General features: G+C 43.6%; 1 protein-coding gene across 1 annotated transcript in view; it reads right to left on the reverse strand.

Moving 5' to 3' along the window:
* LOC139739095 (inositol hexakisphosphate and diphosphoinositol-pentakisphosphate kinase 2-like) overlaps positions 1–12,016 on the reverse strand; it is a 52,609-nt gene continuing 40,593 nt past the window's right edge. Inside the window, exons 19-25 of the mRNA XM_071649715.1 lie at positions 7,741–7,882; positions 6,661–6,893; positions 5,123–5,368; positions 4,416–4,637; positions 3,486–3,885; positions 2,800–2,934; positions 1–1,169 (exon numbers count right to left, since the gene is read on the reverse strand). Of these exons, the coding sequence (XP_071505816.1) occupies positions 355–1,169; positions 2,800–2,934; positions 3,486–3,885; positions 4,416–4,637; positions 5,123–5,368; positions 6,661–6,893; positions 7,741–7,882 (2,193 nt within the window). The 3' untranslated portion in view covers positions 1–354. The remainder of the gene's footprint in view (positions 1,170–2,799; positions 2,935–3,485; positions 3,886–4,415; positions 4,638–5,122; positions 5,369–6,660; positions 6,894–7,740; positions 7,883–12,016) is intronic.

A 12,016-nucleotide genomic window follows, 5' to 3' on the forward strand; every position in this document is an offset into this window, starting at 1 on the left:
TACGATGGTATCAAAACTTCATTTTGAATTTCATCTCAAAAGTACTGCCCTTCCTGCATCTGTTTCAGAAATTTGCAATTACTAAACACATGCCACGACAGTGCAGGAAGAGCATTAGAATAATAACTTTATCTAAACATTTGTGTCTTTGGTAGATTTTCATGCTTTTCCTAAACAGTTCAAGGAAAACTGAGCTATGTGAATCACCAAGATAGCAAGCTGTGAACAATCTTCAGAGTGATGCATCCTCAGCATGAATACTTGTTGGTGTAGACAAACAGCATTGTATCTTCACTACAAATGAAATGGTTGAACACACATTGCAATATGAACTTGATCATTGATCGCCACAACTCAGGAGGTGGCAGACTTCTCAGTCCCACTCACAGCTTCCTCTGTTGGTTCTGCAGGGAATTTGAATGCAGTTGCTCCCGACAAGCTGGTGTTACTACCAGTACTGGCACAAGGTGTTGTGACCTCCTCTTCCGTGGTTACCTCATCACCATTCCTCTCCATGGGGCATTGGAGCGTCCCTTCCTCCGGGTCAGGGGATGAAACATCCGCTGGAAACATGTGCGCTAGATTGATCTCCAGTCCCTTAACCCTGCCCGTCTCTTCCCCGATGCTGGAGAAGGAGTCATCTCTCAGCCGTCCCACAGAGGTGGGACTCGTAACCCCGACCGACACGTCATCCAGGTTTGGCATGGTCAAAAGCTTGAATTCATGGCGGGGGCCTTCATGGATATCGTGGCCTTCGTCACTGGCGAAGTAATCCTCTGGTTTGTCGCTCTCCTCCAGTTTGTCCTGCTCCTGCTGCTGCTGCAGGTAAAGAGGTTGAGACTTCTCCAGGAACTGCATGAAGTCAAACTTCTTTGAGTGGCTCTCGGTAGGGGAAGGGAGGGCACTGGACCCGTTGGAGGACGGGTTGCTCGCCGAGCGGCTGTAGTACGAGGAGCCGTCGGACTCCTTGCTGTAGAGGTACGAGGGCTTGACGCGCTGCGGCGTGAAGGTGTTGATATGCATGCTGTTCCGCGGCGTGTGGCACTCGGGGGTGGAAGCGCCATCACGGGCGATGCGCTCCAGGAAGTTGTCCACCTGTCTCAGGGAGAGGCTGTTGTGAAGCGTCTCCAAGGCACGGATGGAGGTTACCTGGATGTGATGCTCCAGACCTGAACAGAGAAAGCAAAACCTGACATTCTGATCTTTTCTTTTTTTTCTTGTGTGCGTCATTACATGTTTGTTTGTTTGTTTGTTTTAGATTGACTTCAAAGCAAATTCAACTGTCTCAGACATGGGTAGGTGCAATGTTCCATACTTATGTATGTCAATGTAGTCTGAAAAAAAAAAATGTTCACATTAGTGTTATCTCAAGTTGTGGACAAAATACAGCTAATAAACGACTGTGCTTTGCCATGATGTTTGTTTGCTGCTGAGGTGACAAAAGAACCAAGGAGGAAGATTGTGTGCATGTGTTTTTACTCTCATGGTACTTATTGCAGATGGTTAAAGGCACTAGAAGAACAGGAAACAGCAGAGGAGGAAGAGGAGAAGGAGGAAGAGGAGAAGGAGGAGGAGGAGAAGGAGGAGGAGGAGAAGGAGGAGGTGGAGAAGGAGGAGGAGGAAGAGGAGGAGGAAAAGGAGGAGAAAAAGGAGGAGGAGGAGGAAGAGGAGGAGGGGGAGGGGAGAAGGAGGAGTGGAGGAGGATGAGGGGGAGGAGGAGGGGAGGAGGAGGAGGTGGAGAAGGAAGAAGAGGAGGAGTTGAGAAGGAGGAGCAGAGGAGGAGGTGGGAGGAGGAAGAGGAGGAGGAGTAGGAGGAAGAGGAAGGGGTGGAGAAGGAACCGGTGGTGGAGAAGGAAGAGGAGGAAGAAGAGGAGGAAGAGAAGGAGAAAAAGGAGGAGGAGGAAGAGGACAAGGAAGAGGAGGTGGTGGAGAAAGAAAAGGCAGAGGAGGAGGAGAAGGAGGAGTGGAGGAGGAAGAGGTGGAGGTGGAGGAAGAGGAGGATGAGGAGGAGAAAGAGAAGGGGGAGAAGAAGGAGGCAGCAAAAGAAGACTGGGAGGAAGAGGGAAAGGGGAAAATGAGGAGGATGGCGGGGGATGATAATCAAGATCATCATTAGCAGCAGAAAGGGAGTAACATAATTTCTGTCAACTATGACTGCAGTTATTTTTAGGATGTCTATGACCCCGTTTACAGTGCGGGGCTGGGCCGCGCTTTTAATTCAAACCTTTCAATATTTTGTCATAGTGGCGCTCTGCTTGTAAACAAACGCAATTTGGTATAGTCTGGTTTTCAGACCCTTTGCCAACTGGATTCCGTGGCGACGAAGTCGCTGTTCGTGCAAAGGCCTTTGCCGAAGGAAAAATCCTTTGCAAGATAAAACCACCTTAAACTATACTAGTTTTCAACGTTGAGGGGGTTAATATTGTGAATAGCGAAATAGTACAGGCAGAGGGTCTGTAAGTCAGACTAAAATTTGGCCCAGTTTGCGTTTACACCAAGAAAAGGCCGGGCTCGGCTGAGACCACCTCCAGAGCGTGGCCAAATGCGCGACCAATTTTGGCCCCGCATTTGGCCTTTTTCGTGTTTACACTGAAATGAAGGCGGGCTCGGCCGCGGCCGAGCATCGCACTGTAAACGGGATCTGTGATTGTTTCCTCTCACCACTCCAGAGAGTGGCCAAATGCGCGGCCAATTTTGGCCCCGCATTTGGCCTTTTGCGTGTTTACACTGAAATGAAGGCGGGCTCGGCCGCAGCCGAGCCTCGCACTGTAATCGGGGTCTGTGATTGTTTCCTCTCACCATGGTGAGCAGCCGAGTATGCCGATGCTCTCCTCATCAGAATGTCATCATTGAAGAACCAGGACGAGTCGCTCAGTTCTGGGGCGCTCTTGACGTAGGGCAGTGATGGGTGGAGCTCACCGAGTGTGTCCTCATCTGTCGTGCATGGTGGAAATTCAGGATGCAAAAGGTCGCGTGTGTTACTGTCATAGTGATTGACCTGGCTGCCCTGATGGAAAGTCTTTGCTGTCGAGCTTACTGATGTCACAGTCTTTTGTGGCATTCTTTCTGTTATGTGCTTAGCAAATGCTCATCCAGGAGCACCTATCAACTAAAACCCTGTCTCTGGCAGGGACTTGGAATAGTGTGTACAAGGTTTTCTGTGCCAATTGGTACAAGGCCACAAAAGATTAACCCAAAGAATTCAGTGACCTGTCACATACAGTACCAAGTCATCTTTAAATTGGAAATCTAACAGGAAACAATTGAAATAGTGTTGAAAGGCATGTGCATGACATATCATTATTCATTCATACCACTATTACCTCATACCATAATTCCACAATATATGGATATCTGCACATCTTCTTGTACCTGGAGATTTCAGCTGTATTAAAATCATGCTGTGATACCGTGATTGTTATGGAAAACCTCATAGAATTAGATAGCAAAAATATTCTTTTCAATCTATCAAATAAAAGTCGTACCTTCTTTGCCTTCCGCCACATCCTCCACAAGAGCCTTAGCAAGGGAGGGCTGCATGGGCGGGGTGGCTACCGGTTTGGTGTTCTGTGCCAGCTCCTGCTGGGAGGGAATCTTGATGGGTGGGATGCTGAAGATGGGTTTGCCCACTTGCTTGGATGTCCCCTCTTCACTGGCCTCCTTGCATTCTCCTCCTTCCCCTCCTCCTCCCCCTTCTGCTCCTGCTCCTCCCACTCCTCCTGATAACGATGCTGGCGCAGAGGTGATCTTCACCGGTGGTGGTGGAGGCGGCGATGTTGGCCCAGGGGCAGACTGTGATGGATCGCTAGGTTCCTCGTCAGATGAGTCAATGCAGCTGGATGGGCCGGTCCCTTCTGAGTTGTTCTCCAGGGGCGATGCAGTCCCCTGCAGTCCAACGCAAGTAAAGACAAGATGCATGTCATCAAAGTATATCATGCAAGATATAAGGAGAATGAGTTGGAAGCCTGTCTCATCACATCATGATACACTTATGATAAAAAAAAACAGAAATCTTTGCGGTGAGGAAACTTTTGCGCAACATGAAACTAGCATGAAAAAAAATGTACACGATTTTTTGCCTGTGCTATGTAATACTATCTTATAAGGAAAGACGCTTCTTTTTCATTGAAAGAAGGAGACGAAAGAAGTGACTACACGGGACCATACATACTGTAAATGCCATATATTTAGGGAGTCCAAATTTTCACGAATCAAGACTTCCTGATGATTTCGCGGGTGTTTTAATTCGTGATCGTGGAGTACTGTACTGAATGGAGAAATGTATACGTGTGTGTCACATTCATATCATTAGTCATTATTTTTGTGTGTCTTTAATTTTGCGAATAGCACCCGCGAAATATTTGGCGTATACAGTAATCTTTGACGACAAGTCACATCAATACGTCCGTACTCACAGAGCTGTGGACAGCACGGAAGGGACAGCAGCCAGGATGATCGGCGTTGTCCTCACAGTCCTTGGCCCCGGGGCTGAAGTGGAGCTCAACGCGAAACCTGTCGTCCGACATCGGGTCCTTGCTGGGGTCCTCGTAGAGCATCAGCACGATCTGCGTCATGTAGTTCAGCTCTCTGATGCTGCCCAGATACTCACACGAGTTCTGCCAGTTCTGGTCCGAGTCCTGTGGAATGAGAGGAGGACAAGATGGAGATAGGGGAGGGGAGAAAAATCAATTTGGAGAGATCATAAACCACTTGACAGTACTTCCCCCTCCACTCTCCCCGAGGAAAAATTGTACTGAATGAGAGCTCTCGCGTAAAGGATGCACGGCCATGTTGCATAAAAGGATGCAATCAAACAAAGTCCAAAATCAAACTTACGCCATGTATCAGCCAATCAGAATTTGGTATTTTGAGACTTATGTTTGATTTTCTGACTAGTGTGTGATCTTACCATTTACGCAACAGGGCCGTGATCAGTAAAAGCCTGAGTGAGATTGGACAAATAAGAAGAAAGTGGGAAGAGTGGCAAGTCAGAATGCCATATTGACATAATCTTTCCCTGTCTGAAAGAAAGCTTTTGAAATTCTTTGACGGAATTTTTTTGAGTATAGTCATGAAGGAGATACCTCTCTTCCAAAACTGGATCACAACGGACAAGACTTACGTCACAGAGGCCGCCGTATCGGAGGCAGGACAGCAGGGAGTGGATGTGGCTCTCGCTGGTGAAGTACAGCCGGGTCCGCACCTGGCGGTCCGGCGACATCACGCCCCGCGAGTAGAGCGGGTTCAGCCGGTACGTGGTCTCGTCATTGCTGTTGATGCGGTGCAGGTCGGACCGGATCTTCTTCAGCAGCGGGGTGCAGATGCCCTGGCCGATCTCAAGCTTCTCCTGGGAGGTGATGCCATACTCCTGGGGAGAGAGCGGGGGAAATCTTGCATCAGGACTCCATTCAATTGTGAATTCATTTACATTTTAATTGCAATCGGCACTCCAACCTACAACGGGGCAAACACATATATTATGAGAATAAAAACTTCTTGGCCAACAATATACAGCATGTCCCCCAAAAAATTACAATGGGAATTTTGCATTGATAACTTCAAACATGATTAAACTGTCTGAATGCTACTTCAGGGTCTAAGAATATAACATCTTACCAATATTTTGCAGAAAACCCCATACAATCATTGTAAAGCATGTCATGGGTCTGATTCTTCCAAGTTTAGCACTTGGATGCTCTTGGAACTGCATATTAATGTGTGAACACAATGGACAAAACTTGGAGGGAAGGGATTCCTGACATGCTCTACAAAAATCCTCATTTCTCTTTCCCCACTGAAGCAAATCGAATGGGGTTTTCTGTAAGATGTGGGTAATAAGTTATAGTTTCATACCCTGAAATTGTATTTGGATTGATACATGATTTTTAAAGTTATTGTGTGGAGGGTCCCGTTGTCATTTTTGTTTCTTTTTTTGACATACATTATAAGGCAGGAATTGGCCTAAGGATCTCCTCCTTTAACCCTTTCTGTGCCAGGGACTATGGACAGTGTGTTCATGTACAATGCTATGGTGTTTTTATCAATGCACTAATAGGGTTGAGGACCAAGAACCTTGTCTTCTATCATCAGGAGCTCCCACTGGTGTCTCTGGGTGTGTTCGAGTGCTCTAAAGCGAACCAAGGCGAACTGTACCCTGCCAAATGTGGAGCACTTCCTGCTGTGCTCCAAAAGGGTAACAAAAGCGTAGCAAAAGTTTGCATGTGAGAATGCCTCTTAGCGTATCGTACTGAACTGTGCCAGTTTCTGAGCGTTTGAGCGCTCTGTTGAGAAAGCGTACCTCACGAGTTAATTTTTAGAAGGGGTCACGCATTTTGTAGCAAAAGGGTCATTCACCTGGCGCACTTGATCTACTAACAGATGTCCTGAACAAAGACAATAAACTCTTTGCATTATGACGTATGTACATGTTACGCGCATTCTCACATGCAAACTTTTGGTACGCTTTTGGTACCCTTTTGGAGCACATCGGAAAGTGGTCCACATTTGGCTGGGTACAGTACACTTTAAGAGCATTTGAGCACTCCTCTGGCGTGGGTATAGTACGGTACAGTTCCCTTTAGCAAAAAGCTTGAACAGCCTTGGTGCCAAAGGGGGGGGGATCTGATTATTGCATAATCATCACCTCCACATCCCACTTACCTGGGGGATGATGAAGGTGGCCAGGTTCTCGGCACAGTTGTAGAGATCGTCCATGTGCTCGAAGCCCATGGTCCGCAGCACGTAGTTGTGGGCCATGTCGTACTTGATGCAGTCGTAGATGTCGGGGATCTTGGTGATGTCGAAGTGACCGCTCTTCAGCTTGAAGTCCTTCTCCAGCTTGACCCATCGGCGAAGCATGAGGTCAAGGGTCTCGGTGTGATACAAAACCATGTCTACATTGGACCACATACAACAAAAACAAGTTAGCATGGTAACAATGACAACATGAGAAAATATATTATGTTGCACACAGACTTCAAGAAGAATGTATCACGCCATTTACTCTTACCAGATCTAGGATACACATACAGACAGAAAACCAGAACACATTTAGTCTCTGGCACCTTTTTGGGTGGAGCCATAAGAACAAGAGAAAATGATACAGAATAATAATATGTAAACTATGCTTTCGTTTTCTGGCATCTTCACAAGTTCCTTTATCATATCTTGAGAATGGAAACTGGAAATAGGAAGTTTCATGAAAATCAAGAAAAACAGACCTTCATTTCCCTTTGCAAATGTCTCTCACAAAGCATCTCCCAACCAACCTTCTCTATTAAATCTACCCCCCCCCAAAAAAAAAGGTGATGTGATATGAAAAAAAAAATTATGCACCTTTATTTCATTGACATCTCAATGTTGATTGTGGAGTAAAATATGGACTCGATGAAAACCAGAAATATTCTGTGTTTTTTTCTTCCCCATTCTTTCCAACTGAAAATATGTACAGTGGACTCCTGTTATAACAAAGTCCTCGGACCCGGCAGTTTTTTTTCGTTATATCGAAATTTCGTTATAACCGAACAAATAAACAATAAAACGACATAGAGTGGATAATGTTGCGGCCTGAATTTTAACTTCATTGTAACCGGAATTTCGTCATAACCGTGTTCGTTTTAACGGGAGTGCACTGTATCTCCAAACCACATTCCTCACTTCTCCAAAATTAATCCAACCAAAAATGTAGAAAAGGATTAAACAAATCAGGGAAACGAAAAAGAGTAAAAGAATTATACATGCCTTTGTTTTCTGGCATCTCCATGGTGTCTTTGATCATCTTGGTGTGTGTCTTGATGTGGCGGTGTACCTTCTGACACATCCTGACGGGATTCTTGATGAAGGAGAGGGAATCCAGGAGGGACTTACTTCCTGTTGGTGCCAGCTGGAGTATAAGGAAGGAGGAAAACTTTTAGTCGTTTGCAATTCACAAGGCTCAACAAGGCAAGTGCCAAATTGTGTCTCGCCTATTCACGTACAAGGAATTAATATCTTTTATAACTCCCAGAAGTTAATTGACCTGCTTATGACCTTTGACCTTGTGGTGACCTTCAACACCCCAAGGGACATTTACCATCCAAGTTTGGTCACAAACGGACAAAGGGATCAAAAGTAATGAGCCATAATCTAAACGCGGCATAAAAACTTAACATTGAGCCCTAAAAATTTGACCCCTTTCTGTGACCTTTGACCTTGTGATGACCTTTAACTCCCCAAGAGACATCTACCGTCCAAGTTTGGTCACAAACGGACATAGGGATCAAAAGTTATGGGCCACAATCAAAACGCGCCCTAAAAACACAACATTGGGCCCTAAGTTTGTTGACCCCTGTCTGTGACCTTTGACCTTGTGACGATCTTCACCTCCCCAAGGGACATTTTCATCTAAGTTTGGTCACAAACGGACAAAGGGATCAAAAGTTATGAGCCATAAACGAAATGCGCCCTAAAAACTTAACATTGGGCCCTAAAAGTTCGTTGACCCCTGTCTGTGACCTTTGACCTTGTGGTTACCTTCAACTTCCCAAGAGACATTTACCATCACCCAAGTTTGATTGCCATTGTAGCAACATGTAATGAGTTACGTGTGATAAGAGGGTCTTGCAAGTAAACTTTAACGTATGACCTCCAATGACCTTTGACCTTATCATGTGACCTCTTACGGCACCATAACATGAAGGTACCCCAATGCATCCATCACCCAAGTTTGATTGCCATTGTAGCAACATGTGTCGAGTTACGTGTGATAAGAGAGTCTTGCAAGTAAACTTTTTAGAAACGTATGACCTCAAATGACCTTTGACCTTATCCTGTGACCTCAAACGGCACCATAACATGAAGGTACACCCAGTGCATCTATGACCCAAGTTAGGTTGTAATCCAAGCAACATATGTGAAGTTATTTGTCAAAAGAGAGTCTTGCAGGTAAACTTTAACACAGAAAAGAGAGTCCTGCACATACTCTTTAATATATGACCTCAAATGACCTTTGACATCATCACATGACCTCCGACAACACCATAACATGAAGATACCCCTAGTGCTTCTATTACCCAAGTGTGGCTGCCATTGCTGTAACAGTTGTCAAGTTATGCATCATAAGAGAGTCTTGCAGGTAAACTTTAACATTTGTGACGGACGACGGACGGACGACGGACGGACGCAATTTGGATCCCTTAGTCTCGCCTTCACCTCCGGTGGGCGAGACAATAATATAATACAGTCAAACTCGGATACCTCGACATCGGATAAGCCGAATATCACTTACCTCGGGGGCAAAATGAAAGTCCCGATTGTTCCTATGGAGTTTCCGTGTATTAAAATTCGCGTAGCTCGAAAAAGATAACTCGAAGTTCGGTTACCTCGAAGGGAAATCTAATGTCCCGATCTTAATTAACTTATTGTTTTTCCCAGCATGTTGCTCGAATCGAAATTGTAAACATCACTCAGCATCTCCGATTAAGCGCGCGTGGACAGCGAAGACGTGTCACATGTTTTCACACTCGATTGTAAATATTCTGAGACCAGAACAATCGCGCGCCCAAGAAGAAATACCCGATAGCTGACAAGGAAAATCCCCAACACCACACGTACATGGTATGCACATAGCACCCGTGCCAATGGAGTGCTTTACGATAGAGCACTACGCGCTGCCCCATCATTTGCTTTTCTTTAACCACTGTGTTTTGATTTTTGATCGAGACAGTCATACCGTGCGCGTAGATTTCTCAACCGTCGGGGCGCACCTGCTTACGTTGACAGTTATATCTTTGCCATTAATCACGCTCCACTGTCAAAACATCAATCTACCTCGTAGTGCCTTTTTTTAAACTATTTTTTTTTTGCCTTTCACGAAGTTTACTTCCCCGAGAACGCAAGCACTGAAACTTTTTTTTCCAGCAATGCGATTATGAAAATCTGGAAGTATAGGCCGATCACAATGAAGAATAGAATACACAGGGCTCCGCACTAAGTTTTATCGGGCCACCAATATCATTGATTTTTATTTTGTGGTGGTCGAAAGTAAAATCTGGTGACAAAAAAAAATCAGGAAAAACATTAGAAAAACTAAATCGGTCCTACTAAACATAGACAAATTAATATTAAGCATTATTGAAGTGATACAGATGTCCATGTCTAAAACAAATGAATAGAAAATTCAATCATCTTACTTAGTGTTTAAAGATTTGACAAGTTAATAGGCGTAGATATTATTATAAAAGTTGATGCCAATATATTGAGGAGGTCAAAACTTACGTTTGAAATGAGAAAATGGGAGCATTTGCTGACATTTGTTAGCATCCGACATTTGTTTTAGCATTGTAAAAAACCGAAAGTTACCGTTATTCATTTCTAAATGTAAAAGCAAACAACCGACATTCATTTTAGAATCTTACGGAGCTGAATACTATCGTAATCCATTTCCAAACGTGAAAGCAAACATCCGCTATTTGTTTTAGCATCTAACTGAGCGGATTAATACCATTAATCATTTCCAAAATTTAAAGCAACAATCTGTTATTTATTTTTGCATCGTACGGAGCAGAATATTACCGTTATTCATTTCAAACATCCGACATTTATTTCATTATCGAACGGAGCCGAATGTTACTGCTGTCCACTTCCGAAAGTGAAATGAATCATCTGACAATTATTTTATCATCGCACGGAGCCGAATGTTACTGTTTTTCATTTTTGAACGTAAAGGCAGACATCAGACATTTTAGACTATGAAACGTATAGCTGAATGTTACTGATATTTATTTTGAAATGTACCGTAGCAAATATCCAATATATATATATATATTTTTATCATCGTATGGGGCAGAATGTTACTGCTGTTCACTTCCAAACATGCCAAACGTAAAAGCAATCATTCGACATGTATTTTAGCATCTTCCGGAGCTGAATGCTATTGACATTTACTTTCGGACGTATCCGGCATTTATTTTATCAGCGTACGGAGTTGAATGTTATTGTTATTCACTTCAGAACATCAAAGCAAACATTCGACATTTATTTTAGCATCTTTCGGAGCTAAATGTTATTGCAATTTACTTTCGAACATAGAAGCAAACATCCAGCATTTATTTCATCATTGTCAGGAGTTGAATATTATTGTTACTCTTTTCCGAACGTCAAAGCAAACATCAAACATTGACTTTACCATTAAACGCAGCTGAATGTTACTGTTATTCATTTCGAAATTTAAAAGCAAACATCAGACAGTTATTTTAGCATCATATGGACATGATGGAGCAGAATATTACTGCTATTTTCTTCCGAACATAAAAACGATCATCTGACATCTATTTTAGCATCTTCCGGAGCCGAATGCTATTGCTATTTACTTTCAAAAGTATAAGGAAACATCCGACATTTATTTAACCATCGTACGGAGTTGAATGTTATTGTTTTTCATTTCCGAACGTCATAGCAAAAATTCGACATTTATTTCAGCGTCTTCCGGAGCCGAATGTTATCCTTATTCATTTCCGAACGCAAAATCAAATATCTAACATTAGTTCTAGCACCATACGGAGCTGAGTCTTATCGTTATTCATTTCCAAAAGTATGAGCAAACATCCGACATTTATTTTAGTATCATACCGAGTCGAATATTACCGTCATTCATTTCCACAATTAAACGCAAAACTCTGACATTTATTTTAGCATCTTACGTAACCGATTGTTACCGCTGTTCATTTTGAAAAGTGAAGGCAAACATCCGACTTTTTTTTTTTGGTGGCGCGATCGGGCCACCAAAATCTTTATTTCTGAAATTTTGATTTCATTTCCTATTTTCACTCAATTCATTCATGTAAAAGTTGATTCAATTCAAATTGACAAGCATGCAAACAATCACTAGGCACTATAACAGACACCATGTTGAACATCGATAAACGTTGAACATCGATAAACATCGGACAAGTCGAAGAAAATTCGACGTACGCGTACCTCGAAATTCGCGTACGTCGAACCATTTTCTTCAGTCCCGACGAATTCGAGGTATCCGAGT

Source organism: Diadema antillarum, unplaced genomic scaffold (assembly GCF_040938485.1).
Source record: "Diadema antillarum isolate AM-2024a unplaced genomic scaffold, OU_Dant_1.0 seq00000782_RagTag, whole genome shotgun sequence".
Taxonomy (NCBI): domain Eukaryota; kingdom Metazoa; phylum Echinodermata; class Echinoidea; order Diadematoida; family Diadematidae; genus Diadema; species Diadema antillarum.